A 16,795-nucleotide genomic window follows, 5' to 3' on the forward strand; every position below is an offset into this window, starting at 1 on the left:
GCATCATCAAATTATTTAATCGTAATCCTTTTGACCAGATGAACTTTCCAAAACTAAGAGTGACCGCTAAAGGTTGTTCTCTAAATTGTGTACTGTAATATATATATATATATATATATATATATATATATATATGTATATATATATATATGTATATATATGTATATATATATATATGTATATATATGTGTGTGTGTGTATATATATATATATATATATATGTATATATAGTGTATATATATATGTATATATATATGTGTATGTATATATGTATATATATATATGTATATATATATATATATGTATATATATGTATATATATGTATGTGTATATATATGTGTGTGTGTGTATATATATATATATATATATAATGTGTTTTTACCCCAACCCTCTGGAAGCGATATAACTTATTGTTTATAGTATTTTTTTTGTTTTCTGTAGAATGTACAGTATTTGTTTAAATGTTAAATTAGTTTCTTCTTTATTTGTATAATGCTGTAAATTATACAAACATACTTTCTTTAACATATGACGTTGAGTATAATTTGCTAAGAGATGGTTTTGTAAATCACACTTGAAGCCATTTCATTTGATACTTGATGCTGCTGAAATCCAAATTGTACAAATCCAAGTCCTCCTTTTCAGACAAAATGGTCCTGTTGGATGTAATATTAAAGGTCCAATATGTAATACTGACAGTTAGTGTTTAAAATAGTTACTGCAGTACAAATTCAAAATACTGGAGAGAGTGGCCTCCCCCACCCCCTCCTCCCCAGACTCAAAGTTCACGTTGGTTGCCAGGATGAGACTGGAGCATTCACAACAATGTTGCTAGACGCTTGTCTCACATAGCCAGACATTACTCCACAGCACAGCGGAGTAGCTAACGTTAGATGCTGGCTATATTGACATCAAATGCTCACGTGGAGCTCTGTACCCGACTCACTTTTTCGGCTTAGAATTACCGTAGGAAGTGCCTCGCCATCCTCTCCACGCGCCAGACAGACACATTTCCTCGGCTTAGAATTACGATCGGAACCGCTAAAAATACCACTACCTTGCCGTCCTTTTCCACCCGACTGAACACACTTTATTGGCTTAGAATTACAGCAGCAATCGCTAAACACACTGCAAACTCAAGGTCCTCTCTTGGCTTCAAATAACTCACCGTTGAACTACAGCCGCTGAACAGGCTACAGCCGTGGTTGCTTGCCTGGTCCTCCGGTAACGTTAGCATGGCGGCGTTAGCCAGGACCAGTCGGGATCACTTCACTGGCTGTGTCTCAATTGTTTTTGCGAGTAACCAACTCGGGTACTCTAGCTATATAATTCAATGTGAGTTTTTGGATTTATTACAGTAAATATATTACATATTGGACCTTTAAAGTTTTTCTGTAGATGCTGTTCCTTAAACATCTTCACTGTTTTTCCTTAGAAAATGCTCCCCCCTTTTAGACAGGTCATAACTTGACATCACCCATAAAGTTTGTTGGGAAGGGAGGTACAGTAAAGGTAGATTTGGAAAGTGTTTCTAGATGATGTGAATCAATAAACTGGTGCCTAAAAAAAACCATTATTCTGCCTGAGAAAGGCACTGGGGCTGGTAAAACAGAGTCCAACTGTAGCTCGGAAGACTCAAGTACTTTGTAACTTTCACTGGAGGTTTTACCTCTGCCTGCCAGTGACGGTGATATCATAAAAAGGTTGTGGCTCTCTCATGTCACACAGAGCGCTTCATCCTCAGCCCTTATGCCTTTCAAAAATTAATACTGTCCTCTCCCTTCCTCCATGCTCTCTCATTAACAGCAATGATCTATTTTTGTCTTTGTTTTATATCCTGTACATATGGCTTTCATGTATAAAACAAGCTTCTTTTTTTTTAATAAAACAATTCATGCTTAAAGCAGATAGTGCATCTGTGTTTTTTATACATCTTTTTATTTTTTAAAGAAAAATGTAGATATTTCCTCAGAATGAGCTGTAGGCCAGAGGCTGTTGAAGCCATATTTGACCAGTTTTCCCTGAGTCACTGGTGACTCCACTTAACTATGTTAACAAAGTGTTCTGTCAGTTACAAAATGACCCTTGGGTTGTTTTACTAACTTCTCACAGTATATCCTGCAGTAACAGGCCAACAGTTTAATTCTTACATTTATCTCTCTACAAAGTATTCATCTACAGTATATCCCATCTCTATTTATTCAGTAAGGTATTAGAGGTTTTAGGAATAGGCCACAATTTTAACGCCTAAAAATACAGTATGCTACTTCTTTTTTCTCAATTGTTCAAGCCCACTTTCTAAAACACTGAGAGCAATCCCCACAATATTTAATACTGAACAACACTTAATTTGTGCAACAAAAGGCCTTCACTCATTCAAAACATTGAACTTGTCATAGTATGTTTAAAAAAAAAAAAAAGTGAAAGTCGTACAATTTTTGCGAAACATTTATTTAAAAAAATCTTAGTGTAGTATGTCGAAAAAAAGTGATAAGTCAAGAAGGGGCTTAAGAAAAAAAAAAAAGGCCTAATAGATAATTATTTATATGAAATTTAAACAAAAAGCTAAATATATTAACACAACGCTGACTACCTTACCAATTAATCTTATTTCCCTTATGCAATTGTGACAAAATAATCAGTTCACACAGACTTTTAGTATTCATCAGGTTAATCACAAACAGCAAGGAAACTCTGCCACAATGTGCATGTTTTATGCTACTAGTTTCAAGTATATATTTAGAATAAGTGACAGCACCAAGGAGAGGGATATAGTTTTACTAAGAATTTGTTTATTTTGCAAATGGCAGTTCATTTTAATTATTTTGGTGTTATTGGAATAAATAACACTTAAAAAATCTTTTTTTATAAAAAGTCTCAACAAATATCTTGACACTAAACTGAAAAAGGCTGTTGCTGCAATTTTGTTAATTTTACAGAAAGAAACACTGCACCAATAATGGAAACCCCCCATGTTATAAGATGAGCCTACGATCCAAATGATGAAGTTACTGTTTAATCCAGGACACTTTTGACATGTTTTGGTCAATTTAGAGATTTTGATTTATTTTGCTTCCATGTCTTCTTTTACTCTAATGGAAATAAAACTTCTAAAATACATATTTAGATGGTATTTGTTTTAGGCTGCATCTGTAGATTTCTTCTAAAATATTCTACATATTTAAACCTAACTTTTAAGGGGGAAAGATTCTTAACTCATTAACTGGGGAAGTTCTGTGGTGATATGTTTAGTTATTTTGTTTATCCTGTTCACCTGCAGTGCCTTGTCAAATGAATGCCTTTTCATTGGTTAACGCCAAATTTGCATATCAATGTGGCGATTGTTATTGTTATTAGGTACAGATTTTACTGTAGCTGTTCACCTGAGGTGTCTCCAGTAAGGACAGTACATTAGCCTGTAGGGCCATGATGCCTCAGCTAAACCTTAGCTAACATATTACATTAGCAAGTAGCTCATGCATGTTAGCACGATCAAAGTTAACTATTTGTTTTGTCTTTCGTCTAATAAGCTGTAAACTCGAGGCACTGGCTGCTTAGTCTTTTGTTCATCACCACTCACCTCCACACAAGACAAGAAAAACCTTCTGGGATAGGAACTGGAAGGGACTGCTGCCTTTCTAAGAGAAAGAGAGAGAGTGCTCGACAAAGTCTTATCTTCACATCTGATATTTAGATTTTTTAATGAAATAAATACATTTGTTTGACAGGGAAGCTGTGTGCAAACAGGAATATTGGCTATATTCATTATGAAAAAACAAAAACTTGCATCCAGAAAAAATGGCATTTTCTCTGGAGGAGGAAAAAGGGCAGGTACTCAAGCCCCTTTTGATGTCTATGTGTGCACGTGCCTGAGCCAGAGTATAGAATGTTGAACAAAGTCATAATATAGTAAGTCGAAAAAAGTCATTGTATAGTATGTCAAAAAAAGTGTTAAAAAGTCATAGCATATAGTATGATGAAAAAGTAAAAAAGTCATAGTATAAGATGTTGAAAGAGTGATAAAAAGTCAAAGTATAGTATGTCGAAAAAGTGATAACAGTCATAGTATAGTATGTTGAAAAAGAAGTGATAAAAAAGTCAGTATAGTATGTCAAAAAAGTGATTAAAAAGTCATAATATAGTAAGTCCATGCTTACATACTGGTCGAAAAAAAAGTGATAAAAAAAGTCAAAGTATAGTTTGTCGAAAAAAATATTTAAAAAATGTCATAGTGTAGTATGTCGAAAAAAGTGATAAAAAGTCATAGTATAGTATGTCAAAAAAAGTTGTAAAAATTCATAATATAGTTTGTCGAAAAAAATTATAGTACAGTATGTCGAAAAAAGTGATATAAAGTCATAGTATATTGTATGACAAAAAGTGAAAAAGTCATAGTATAGCATGTTGAAAAGTCATAGTATAGTATGTCGAAAAAAAGTGATAATTTGATGTGCTCCGCAGAGATGGTCTGGGCCGAACATATTGAGGAGGAAGAGGAAAAAGTGGTGAATGGAGAAGAGGAGAAACATGGCAAATTCATGAGCGTTTTGTCAGCAGAAGTGCCAAATATTCCTACTCATCATACTGTTTAAGTGAGGGTGGATGAGTGGTGTGTATGGGATTGAAACTGAACCTCAGTTTGAGGTGCTGATCTCAGTGAGCTATTGGCCAGGTGATCATACTTCTAAGACGGTCCGAAATGTATTAATCATAAGTAATATTCTATGAATTTGTGTACTTTGTCTAGTAAGGTCTGTAATTTATTTTATTATAAATCATAGCATAGTATGTCAAAAAAGTGATTAAAAAGTCATAATATAGTAAGTCGAAAAAAGTGATAAAAAAAGTCATAGTATAGTATGTTGAAAAAGAAGTGATAAAAAAGGAATAGTATAGTAAGTTGAAATAAGTGATAATAGTCATAGTATAGTATGTTGAAAAAAGTGATTAAAAAAGTCACAGTATAGTTTGTAAAAAAAAAAAAAAAAGGGGTTAAAAAGTCGTAGTATATTGTATGACAAAAAGTGAAAAAGTCATAGTATAGCATGTTGAAAAGTCCTAGTAATAGTTTAGTATGTCGAAAAAAAATTGATAATTTGATGTGCTCCGCAGAGATGGTCTGGGCCGAACATATTGAGGAGGAAGAGGAAAAAGTGGTGAATGGAGAAGAGGAGAAACATGGCAAATACATGAGCATTCTGTCAGCAAAAGTGCCAAAAATTCCTACTCATCATGTTGATATTGCCCAAGGAACAGGCCTACTGTTTAAGTGAGGGTTGATAAGTGGTGTGTATGGGACTGAAACTCTAAACCTCTTGCTCTATAAACCAGTATCAACCTTGGTGAGCTATAGCCCCTCCTTGTTAACCTAGGAAACAAACTAATGAGCTGATCATTTCAGACAGGTGTGTTGATGCTCAGAAACATCTAAAACACACTGGGAAGGTGTCCAAAACACAATGTCTGATTAGGTATAAGATGGTCACCTTGTAACTTTAGGGGCTTAAACTCACAACCTTTGGATCTGAAGACAAGTGCTGATCTCAGTGAGCTATTGGCCAGGTGATCATACTTATAGCTAAGATGGTCAGAAATGTATTAATCATAAGTAATATTCTATGAAGTTGTGTACTTTGTTTAGTAAGGTCTGTAATTTATTTTATTATAAATCAAAGCATAGTATGTTGAAAAAAGTCATAAAATGTTATAGTATAGTAATTAAAAATAAGTCATAGTATACAATGTTGAAAAAAGTTAGTTTAGTAAGTCGAAAAAAGTCATAGTATGGCAAAAAAAAGTCATTAAAAGTCATAATATAATAAGGCAAGTAAAGTATGTTAAAAACAGTCACAGTGTAGTATGTCGAAAAAAAGTGATAAAAAAAGTGATTAAAAAGTCATATTATAGTATGTCGCTAAAAGTGATAAAAAAAAAAGGTCATAGTATGGTATGTGGAAAAAAGTGATAATAAGTAACTGTATAGTATATCAAAAAAGTCATTGTATAGTATGTTGAAAAAAGTGATAAAAAAAAGTCATAGTGAATGAATTGTATTATTGTGTCATGCACACAATAAAAGTACAAGCCACCATTATTTATAACAAAGGACCAGATACCAGAATAGCATCCTCACACGTTCTACTCACACGTTTCTTCCTGTCAATGTTCATCTATCTTGTCCCTATTTACAACAATTGTGAAAGCAAATGAGAAAAACTTTAAATTCCTTTTTCTTTTTTATTTATATACAAAATGTATTTTGAATCCTTCTCTATTTATGTTTTTACTGAAACATTTTTCAAATGTATTTTAGTAGGAATAGGCCAAGATTTGAACACCTAAAAACACAAAACATGATGTGCTGAAATAGCTTTTCCCTCTACCGTACTCAACACTAAGGCTGCCCTCTAGTGGTTGCACAAAGCATTAAGCCAATCTGTTAACATGTGGCTATGACACATTACTGCCTGTTAGTTACACAACAGTATGTCAGTTTCATCAAGTATAAAAAGAGTAGCATAGCTCCAATTTTTGCACAAGGCAAATCTTTATTAATGTCTCCAGGCATTTATTATTGATGACACTTGTGCTGTAATAATCCCAGAGTCACAACAACATCAAACAGTCAACTTTGTCAGGGTTTATGGTTTCAAATAAGTTACTTACAGGTTGTGTAATGTGATACCAATATGACCCCTGCCACTTTACAGTTTAGATTTTAATATTCACAGGATAAACACAGTTGTGAACAGCAAGTTGACTGTGTGTGTGCTAATAGGCTTCTTTCCTCCAAAAGGCACTCGAAAAAGACATTTCCACTGCACAGTTAAAATAAATCAACTCACTCATCATTATTTCTACACTGTCAGAATTAGTAAATATTTATGCCACCAATCTGACCTGAAGTTGTAGTGGGGTTCAAATCATCTGCATTTGATCACTTTCAGTGTTTTACATACACTTTTGTATCTTCATTAACTCTGTCTGATCGGTCTGATGAGATTCTAGATACTGATGGCTATTTACATTATATCAAAAGTAAAAATTATTTTCTTTGTTTGGAAGATTTGAGTTAAAATGGAGGCAAGCATTGATTAAATATGGATATGATTGACTCTATAAATGGATTGTAGGCATTACGTGTGAGAGGAGATTATCACCTGAAGGTATCATGTAATGTTAATATTTAATATTCAAATAAACTCAGGAAATCAGCTTCCACAAGTATGGAGCCCCAAAGTGTTCAATAATGAATACATTAGCAAGCAATTATAACATAAAGAATTCCACAAATAAATTGTGTTAAATTTATAAATCATAAAACAATAATTTTGGGATCATTTCAGAAATTTTATTGGAGTTAATTTGTATTTCACAATTGAAATTTTTATTTTTTTTCAATTATAGTTTTATTTGATGTCACTTTTTACTTCATAAAGTAATTTTTAATTATACTGATGTCACTGTTGTCTCACCTTTCAGCTATTCACTTGTCCCCCTGCCTCTCTTAAGCTAGCTCAACAACTGCTATTAAATGTAGCCAGTTAGCTCCTGTTGGCTGGAACGACAACAATGTCAAAGTAATTCCGAATGAACCAACTCGAGGAGGCAGCGGCTGTAAATAAACACAGTATACAGACATCATGACTAAAACCTCCTGTGCAGCTTAACAAGGCTACATATGCTACACTACCTACCTACCTAGCTGGCTGACTAGATAGGTACAGCTGCAAGCTTGAAATATTACTTAGCATCATCAGCAGCTAGCTGGTAAATTCAGAGTAACTTTGGCTGTATTTTGTTCCTAAATATGTTCCTCATTGAAACAAATCCGAAATCTCTCTCTCTCTCTCTCTCTCTCTCTCTCTCTCTCTCTCTCTCTCTGGTTGCTAACAGGAGCTAGCTAACACTGTCTTTTCACTTTGATGCTGAAAAATAATTCAAGCTCACAACCCTTCCTAGCTTGTTAGCCATGCTAGGTTGTAAACTTAGCATGTGCAGCCTTGTCAAGCTAAGATGTAAAAGCTAAAAAGGTTTAGTCACTGTGTCTGTGCAGCAGCAGCAGCAGCAGCAGCAGCAGCAGCAGCAGCAGCAGCAGCAGCAGCAGCAGCAGCAGCAGCAGCAGCAGCAGCAGCAGCAGCAGCAGCAGCAGCAGCAGCAGCAGCGAGAGGGCTGATTGAGAATAACTTTGACATTGTTGTTGTTCTAACAGAAGCTACCTATAAAGTTAAAGGGCTAAAGAGAGGCAGGAGGCATGGGGCAAGGTGAGGGGCCAATGACAACACCATTGTCATGTAAATTGAAAATATAAAATAAAATGTGATCTGAAATATACAGTCATTGAGAAAATGTCATTATGAAATTAAAACAAACATTTGAAAAGGGTCCTTTTGAAGTAAAATGTCAATAACCAAATCAAAATGAACTCCAATAAAAGTTATGAAAATAAGAATAATGAAATAACATGACATAATAATGAGTTCAGTATTCCTTTAGTTATTTTACACATTGTTCATTTATATATTTTATATAATTTATTCACATGATTGTTAATTTCAAAACATTTTTGATTTATTTAATATTGAACACATTAGGGTTCCATACAAATGACTTTAAGGTGAACCTTTCTCACCATTAAACCAGCACAGAGTAGTAAACATGAACTTGGGTATTTACCGTATTGATAAAAGTCCTTAAAAAGGACAGCACCACTTGGGCTCTTCCACCCGATCTCTTAAAGTGGTTATCATGGCTATCAGTGAGCAGCTACAGTTGTACAGTTTACTTTCAGCAAATGTACCATTGAACATTTTCACATATCTCTTTCTCCAGCAGTTGTTCATGACACAGAGTCCAGCTGAGTCTCAAACCTTTATGTTTATTATCCTCCACTCTCTTAATTTATTAAGCCACTTGAATTTGTAATGCAGTTCAATCAGTGAGGATCCCTTCTGTCTCATTTCTCTCACTGGTTATAGTCTGTACAAGGTTGCAATATATTTTGAGTATTATGCGTGAAAAGGAAAAGGCATGGCTCAGTCTTGGCTTCACTGATTCAGATTTAAATTAACATGAGAGCGTAAACACACTACACTGACAGTATCAGTCTTTAAAAGATGTGTGCCAGCAACATAATTGGCCACTGGATTATAACTATCAGGAAAGGCCAAAAGTGTGGTAAAGATGAAGTGTTGAGAGCTGCAAAGACAGCAGGATTATTACAGTCACACACACATGCACACAGAACAGTGATAGGGTTAGGATGCTTCTTGTGCTTCTACGCCTGTTAGGAACATCAATGAGGAGCCATTAACAGGCACTGGAAAGATGAAACTATGTATTTTATATAGAAGTAAAGTGTGAAGGCCTAACTGAGCAGGGAAAATATTACCAGTCCCAAAATACTGGCCTGAATGCAGCCAAGGCGCGAGGTGTAGATCTTCTACAGATGGAGTTCACTGAAGTATTACCTGTCACCCCCAAATGCTGCAGCCAGGTAAATCAGCAGAAGCATTGCCGGCTGCCCTTGGTAACCTCCTCAGAGGAGTGGACGGTGTTGGGAACAAATCCACTCTTGACACCCTCCCAGCCATCCTGGATCTTGATGTCCCCGCTCCGTACCAGTTCAAAGATATCTCTTGTCAGATCCACAAATGCCTTAAGAAAAATAAACAAAAATCAAAACCAGATTGTGAAGGATCATAAACTAATCTAAACTAAGAAAGGCCACAAGATATGGTCAAAAACGTAAACACACAATAAGAGAATCACAGCTGATCTTGTATCTGTGAAGAAAAAGTAAATTTCATCCACACCTTCTCAACGTTGATAGATTCTCGTGCCGAGGTCTCCACGTAGCGCATCCCATAGACCCCCGCCATCTTCTCTGCCTCCTGCTGGGTCACCTGGCGCTGGGCCTCTAGGTCACACTTGTGACCGACCAGCAGGAAGACAATGTTGTGTGGCTGGACGTGGCTCTGGGCCTCCTCCAGCCAGTTGTGGACGTTCTGGAAGGAACGCCGGTTTGTGATGTCAAAGAGTAAGAGCCCGCCCACTGAGTTACGGTAGTAAGCTCTGGTGATAGACCTGGAAAAAATAGACAGATGGATTTTGAAACTAACTTTGTCGTTTGTGCTAAAAATAAAAACCGCTGCTGAAGACAGTCCCCAACAAATGCCCAGCTGTTTAATGGCTTTTTTAATGGCTAAAAAACGTTGAAGACCCCTGGTCTAGATGGTAACCCTAGATTTGCAAAAACTCTCACTAGACTCGCTGCCTAACAACCTAGCCTAAGCATAACCATTTGAGGTCAATACCTAACCTTAACCATCTCGCGAGTGTTTCCCAAATCTTGGATTACCATTTAGACACAACCCTTCCACCGAGTCTGCTAGTTGTGACTAAATCCTACACACTGGTCCTTTAAGAAATGACTGAGCCTTTTGTTATTACAGTACATATGTTTAAAGATGTACATCTTCAGTAGGAACCAATGGGCTTGGGGCTGAGAGCCAGATAAACTTGATCATGGGATTTGTTAACAATAACAAAATATAGTATATTGCCAGCCTTATCTTTTAATGGTTAAGATATGGTTAGGGTTTGGCAACTTAAACACTTGGTTAAGGTTAGGGAAAGATTGTGGTTAACAGTTTAAAACTAAGGAACTGTTAACTGTTGGATTGTGATGGTATGTTCTGGCTTTACCTGAACCTCTCCTGTCCCGCAGTGTCCCAGATCTGAAGTTTGATTCTTTTGCCCGGCTCGATCTCCACCAGGCGGGAGAAGAAGTCCACCCCCACCGTCGGGTCTGACACCTGGGCGAAGCGGCCCTCAGTAAACCTTCGGATCAGACACGACTTGCCGACCGTGGAGTCTCCAATGACGATCAGACGAAACTGATAAAGCCATATCGTCTCCATGTCTTCTCAAAATAAAATCTTTGAGAAAACAAAATCGTTCACTCATCAGTCACTGTCATCCATATTATGGCTTCAAATGTTTTGTTTTGTCCAACTAATAATCCAATACACAAAGAGACTGAGTTTACGATTATATAGCCTATGACTTGTATCAAAATAGTTGCAATACAAAATAATGTTTTATCTGTAGCCTAGTCTACATCTTTTTTTCCACACATGAAATTCAAATTCAAACATGATGGGGAACAAAATAAAAGAACTTAAAATCAACACACTGTAAAACATCTAAACTGTGAAAACAACAGTTGCCTAAAATGGCACTTTCCTCTTTAGAAACAGAGGATCTGTTTAATAGATTCAGACTAAAAACAAATGTGCATTTAATTCACAGAATGTGTCGACCACATGTATTATGCTTGGATTATGGCTCCCACCATGAGGGGAGAGTAACAGGCTCAAATCACCTCAGCAGTGTCCATGTGATTTACAGATGGGTGATCTAATTTTAGGGGAAGGAAGGAGGGGGGAGGCCACTCCTCTCCAACTCAATAAACATTGGTGTGTAGTCAGCCCCCATGTGGATAGTTGCTATATAATAGCTGGTTGTTATACAGCAATAACATAATGAGGCCTTGAAGCTAGTAAAACATACATTTAATGAAGCGATAGCTGCTAAACAGGACTGCCAGTTGATAATAAATATTTGCCACTGCTTCCTAGAAGACATCGGTGTTGCCCATTATAAGATATCCTGCAAAGTTTATTTAAAAATATGAGTAAATTAATTGATTCATGAGGCCCAACCCACTTAGCTTAATTCCAGTACGCTATGAGTATTATTTACATTAACGATTAACATTCAGGAAAACAACCTAATAGAAATCAGTAAATAATGACCTACCTTAAAGTTAAGAGCTCAGTTCCCCGTAAAAAGCAAACCCCATATTGATGATTAGGCTATGCCTTCTAAAAACGATCATCCAGAGTAGCAGTGGTTGTGTTATAACCCGCCAATAACATGAATCATATTACCAGGCCTCTTGTCCACCATTAACACGTGATCCGTTTTTAAAGATAAAACCAGCCTGTTGAGTGTGCAAACCGACAGATGATCCGAGCTGTTGGTTTATTTGACTGTTGATATTTTCGTGAGGATCCGCGGATGAAATGGCAGCAGGACACAGCAGCAGCATCACACGTCTTCCTCGCCCTCATCAGCACCATTACCGTAACTGCACGCAGAGCAGCGCAGCAACAATACTCGGTCATACTGCCTCCTTGAAAGGCTGTTCAAAGGGAAAGCAAAAAACTGTAGGCTACTTTCAAAGTGAGCGCACATGAACATAATAATGTAACATGCAACATTGTTTACAACGACTGCCTCCTCACCCTAACCCCACCCCACCCTTCGGAGAGACATTAGGCTAGCCTACATAAATTAACACAAATTGGAAATAAAATAAATAAATAAAATATAGCCTACACTGACCCTACATAAACCTAGCAGGCACATGTTGGCCTACAGATTCAGAAAAAAAGAGAAAAGTCTCAACCTATCCAAGAAAGTGCACTTAGCTGCGTGACAAATTCCGAAGCCGATTTCTTTTACGAGGACCTCTTGAACGCACCACTAGTTAACAGCTGTGTTGGAGTTGCTCACATGAGCTAAGAGTCGGCACTTGGCAGTGAAGTAAACGGATTCAGAACGTCATGTGTGATTAAACAGGAGGACTGCAGTGATCACAGGCAGGCTTAACAGCTTATTTCGCAAATCTCGATGATATTGGATCATAATAACTTTTTTGTTAGTGCATTGGATCGAAGAAAATGTCCTACTAGCCCAATAAAAGATTGTCTACTTTCCATACCTTTACTATAGCTAGTTTACAGTTTTGCAGCATCCTCTGTTAAGTTGCTATAATTCTCCGAGGAGTTGTTTAGCCTGCAGAGCTGCAGCCATGCAGCAGGAGCTTTTGTTCAAAGTCCTGGTCATCGGTGACTTGGGAGTCGGAAAAACGTCCATCATCAAGCGGTACGTGCATCAGATCTTCTCCCAGCACTACCGAGCCACCATCGGCGTGGACTTCGCCCTTAAGGTGCTGCAGTGGGACAATGACACTGTGATCCGGCTACAGCTGTGGGACATAGCAGGTCAGTCAAACTTTAACGAGTCACATAGCCTACTGGTTTACAGGTTTATGATTGCATCAGGTGATTGTTAAAACTAAAAAGCTCTGCAGGATTTATGTTCTGTAGAAAAGAATGAATGTTTTACTAATCAATAATCTTTAGAAACAAAAACCTTTTGTTTCACCTTCAGCAGCTTGGAAAATCTGTAAATTCTTAGAGCTTCTGGTAATAAGCAAAAGCTTGAGGGCAGTTTTAGGAAAGTAGGAGCATGTGAAAAACATATTCATTAAAAAAATGGTATTTGGACAAAACATCTCCAACTTATCAAGCAGTTTCTGAGTCCTGAGAGTCTTGTATTCTGCCAGTGCTGTACAATTATATTCACTGCTTTCCAATACAATCAACTCCTTTCAAAAGTGTCTTGAAACAATATAAAGAATAAGATAGACTGCTGCACTAAAATACAAAAAGTGACACTTTTTTTTCTTCCTTTTTATGACTCAGTGATGTACAAACATAGGTTGATAAGATGGAGATTTTTGCAGTGAGTGATGTGAACTCCCAGTGAGAGTGTGAGTTTTTCTGCTGGATGCCTGGGTCCCTCCCTGTCATTTGAAGCCTGGTTGAGGAATGTAGATCTTGTGCCTGACTGTGACTCAAGTGATCCCATGCTCATAATTTCAGTCACATGATGGTACTGTAAAATAAACACACTCACACAAACTCACTTTATTTATCACTAATAAACCATGCTGTGAGTTGATTTAATTTTACAGACTTGAAAGTTGTCTTTACATAATTGTGTGTGTGTGTGTGTGTGTGTGTGTGTGTCTGATTGGCTGTTCCATGCGTCCCAGGACAGGAGCGGTATGGGAACATGACTCGTGTCTATTACCGGGAGGCGGTGGGAGCGCTGGTGGTGTTTGACGTGACGAGGGCCTCCACTTTCGACGCGGTGCTGAAGTGGAAGGATGATCTGGATTCCAAGGTCAGCACACTGAGACCTTTATTTCTCACTTGTCATTCTGTCCCTTTCAGGTGTACAAATTCACATTATACCTGCACGAAGCCGGCCACAACCACACAACAACAATTTATGCCAACAATTGAGGCTGTGTTATGGTTTTGGTTAAAAAAAAGATACATTTCTAATTAAATCTAAGCTTAACTCACTGTTACTGTATGGACATCATCCACATTTCAGGCTAAATATCCTTAATTTTCATTGCAGCATTTCCATGTCTATTGCTTGTTGTATTTACCTGGGTTATATGTACTTTAGGAACAAATTCAAAGTGAGATTATGCCAAGAAAGGATGTAACAGTTGTCAGAGTGTTGGGGGCTCCAAAGTCCAGGACTCTATAAAATGTGTTTGAAGAATTGCAGCTACAATGCCCAAAATTCTTGCAAGGTGACCTCAATAGACTGCACACAGCAGAGGCAAAAGATACTATGTTGGAACTGCTTAAGGTGTCAGTATGCTTCAACCGAAGTGCATGTCAGATTCAGAACTAGTCCGTGTACTACGTGTCGTCTAACCATGTACAAATGCAAAAGTGTTTACTTGAAGACAGGATGAAAAGCCTGCTGTCATACAGAGGGGCAATAATTACTGAAATACCCACACTTTAGGATAATTTGTCCTGGAAGGCCTGGTGTTGCACTTCTACACGTAAAAAGTGACAGAAGAAGACAAAAATTGAGAATTGAAAGCTTGAGAAAGTTAAAGTAATTGTGAGTTCCAACGCTTCCAAAGCTGTGAGGGGAGGGGGTTTCAGATGCTATTTTACCATCCGAGAAGCACTCCTGTTTAAGCATACTGACACCTTAAAGTGGCTGTAATCAATATGTTCATAATAACAATTTATCAAATGTAAAAGAAAAGTCACAATGTAAAATGTGTCATTAAGGTTGTTATATCATATCTTAAGATAGATAAGAGAAGGGTATTTTTTTTAATGGTTAAAAGATATTTTTATATATATATATATATTAATTCTTTTTTTTCTTTTTCTTTTTTTTTTACAACAAATAGCCGACAGTCTATACAAACATCATCTAACCTGTCTTTCTTCTCTCCTAAGGTGACCCTGAACCACGGGAGGCCAGTTCCAGCTGTACTCTTGGCCAATAAGTCGGACCAGCTGGGTTCCCAGCAGCCCAAACTCGACTCCTTCTGCAGGGAGAATGGCTTTGTTGGCTGGTTCGAGACCTCTGCAAAGGTACGAGAGGGGAGATGCTGGATACTTGATTTTGAATGCAATTACTGCAGCAAGTCAAATCACTGAAAAATACATTTAGAGTTAGATTGAGGTGGCAGTCACATTTTCCACAAATCATTTAATATACTAGTGATTTCAATGCAAATATAAAAGGCTAAAGGGCTTTTTTGATTAACTCCCAAATGGAAAGAGTTGTAAAGGGGCTTGATTCGGGGCTAAATCACAGTCATTGGCTCTATACATAATGTACACAGTCAGGTAGGTTACCTAGATATTTAACCGGCTAAAATAATAGCATTGTTATTACAGAAGTCCACTCTAAAAAATTAATTATTCTTGCATTTCAGTGCAAACACTATAAGGCAGGAAACGGAAAAGGATTTGTTGTGCTCTCAAGAGACAGATAGAGGAATGTCTGCAGTCTGGTGTGAATTTTTTCTCCCGTTCAGAGCCGGTCTAATTAGTTACACACCAGGGTGCGAGTCAGAGACAGTAGTGTAGCTAGTAAACACAAAGGCTCAGCAGACAGGACAGAAACAATATCAGTGTGTCAATAAGTCAAAATCAGACTTTTTCATGTGCTGTATTTCCCATTCTGACTGTGATACAGGCTGCATTAGACATTTACGCAGCGGTGACAGCACTAATTAGCACTAAACTCAAACTACAACTGACTCTCATGGATATGTCATTATTTTTGCAGATATTTGGTCATAAACAAAAGTACTGGATGAATTGAAATTTTGACCTGATGATGACACTAGATGGAAAGTTAGGGAGCTACAAAGTCAGTAGAGTTCATCTTTTGGGAACCATGAATGTCTGTACAAAATCCAGTCAATGGTTGTTTAGATATTTCAATTTGGACCAAAGTGACAGACCAACCGACCAACATTGCCACTATGGCTGTGTGTGGAGTGGCTAAAGAGTATGTGATTTCTTCACAGGTCTTCTTTTATTCTCTCACTCAGGAAAACGCAAACATCAATGAGGCAGCGCGCTGCTTGGTGGGACACATTCTGAACAACGAGGAGAGCCCGGTGGTAGAGCGAGACCCCAGCTCCCTCGTCTTGTCTGGATACACTAACACCACGAAGGATAATCCCAACTGCTCGTCATGTGTGAAATGGTGACTCCTGACCAATTATAGATAGCCAGGAAGTGAACAGCTGTGAGGCCACGGCCACAGAGAGAAGTTTGGCTCAGGGAAATTGCCTTAGGCTATAGTGATTAATGAAGAAAACTGTAAAACGGGTTGAACTTTATACCCATGTTCATTGGCTGTGTTCACACTGCAGGCCAACAGGATAGCTGGAGCGCAACTTTAAATAAATGTAGACGTGATTTCTGAAGATCCTTTAAAAAGTCTGACATTTTGTCAACTTTTCATTTTTATCGTTATGACTTATATTTTACAACTACGGAAAAAAGTTTATTTCTTGTTTTTTTGCCACGGAAATTGTACAGTATTATGTTTTCTAAAGTCGTTACATTTGCACATGAAAAGTACTATTATGTA

The 16,795-nt window shown here is 37.3% G+C and overlaps 2 protein-coding genes across 2 annotated transcripts; one reads left to right on the top strand and one right to left on the bottom strand.

The window, feature by feature from the left end:
- Nucleotides 1-9,502: 9,502 nt before the first annotated feature.
- LOC144527711 (ras-related protein Rab-39B-like) lies at nt 9,503-10,923 on the bottom strand. The gene is made up of 3 exons (XM_078265929.1): nt 10,709-10,923; nt 9,817-10,087; nt 9,503-9,658 (listed from the first exon to the last, which is right to left on the bottom strand). Exons 1-3 carry the CDS (start codon nt 10,921-10,923, stop codon nt 9,503-9,505), a joined length of 642 nt encoding a protein of 213 aa, XP_078122055.1.
- A 1,356-nt stretch (nt 10,924-12,279) lies between these two features.
- On the top strand, nt 12,280-16,409 carry rab38c (RAB38c, member of RAS oncogene family). Its single transcript, XM_078266014.1, has 5 exons — nt 12,280-12,289; nt 12,880-13,074; nt 13,911-14,041; nt 15,139-15,276; nt 16,248-16,409. The coding sequence occupies exons 1-5, from the start codon at nt 12,280-12,282 to the stop codon at nt 16,407-16,409; spliced, it is 636 nt and encodes a 211-aa protein (XP_078122140.1).
- The last annotated feature ends 386 nt before the right edge of the window (nt 16,410-16,795 follow it).

Source organism: Sander vitreus, chromosome 13 (assembly GCF_031162955.1).
Source record: "Sander vitreus isolate 19-12246 chromosome 13, sanVit1, whole genome shotgun sequence".
NCBI classification, from domain to species: domain Eukaryota; kingdom Metazoa; phylum Chordata; class Actinopteri; order Perciformes; family Percidae; genus Sander; species Sander vitreus.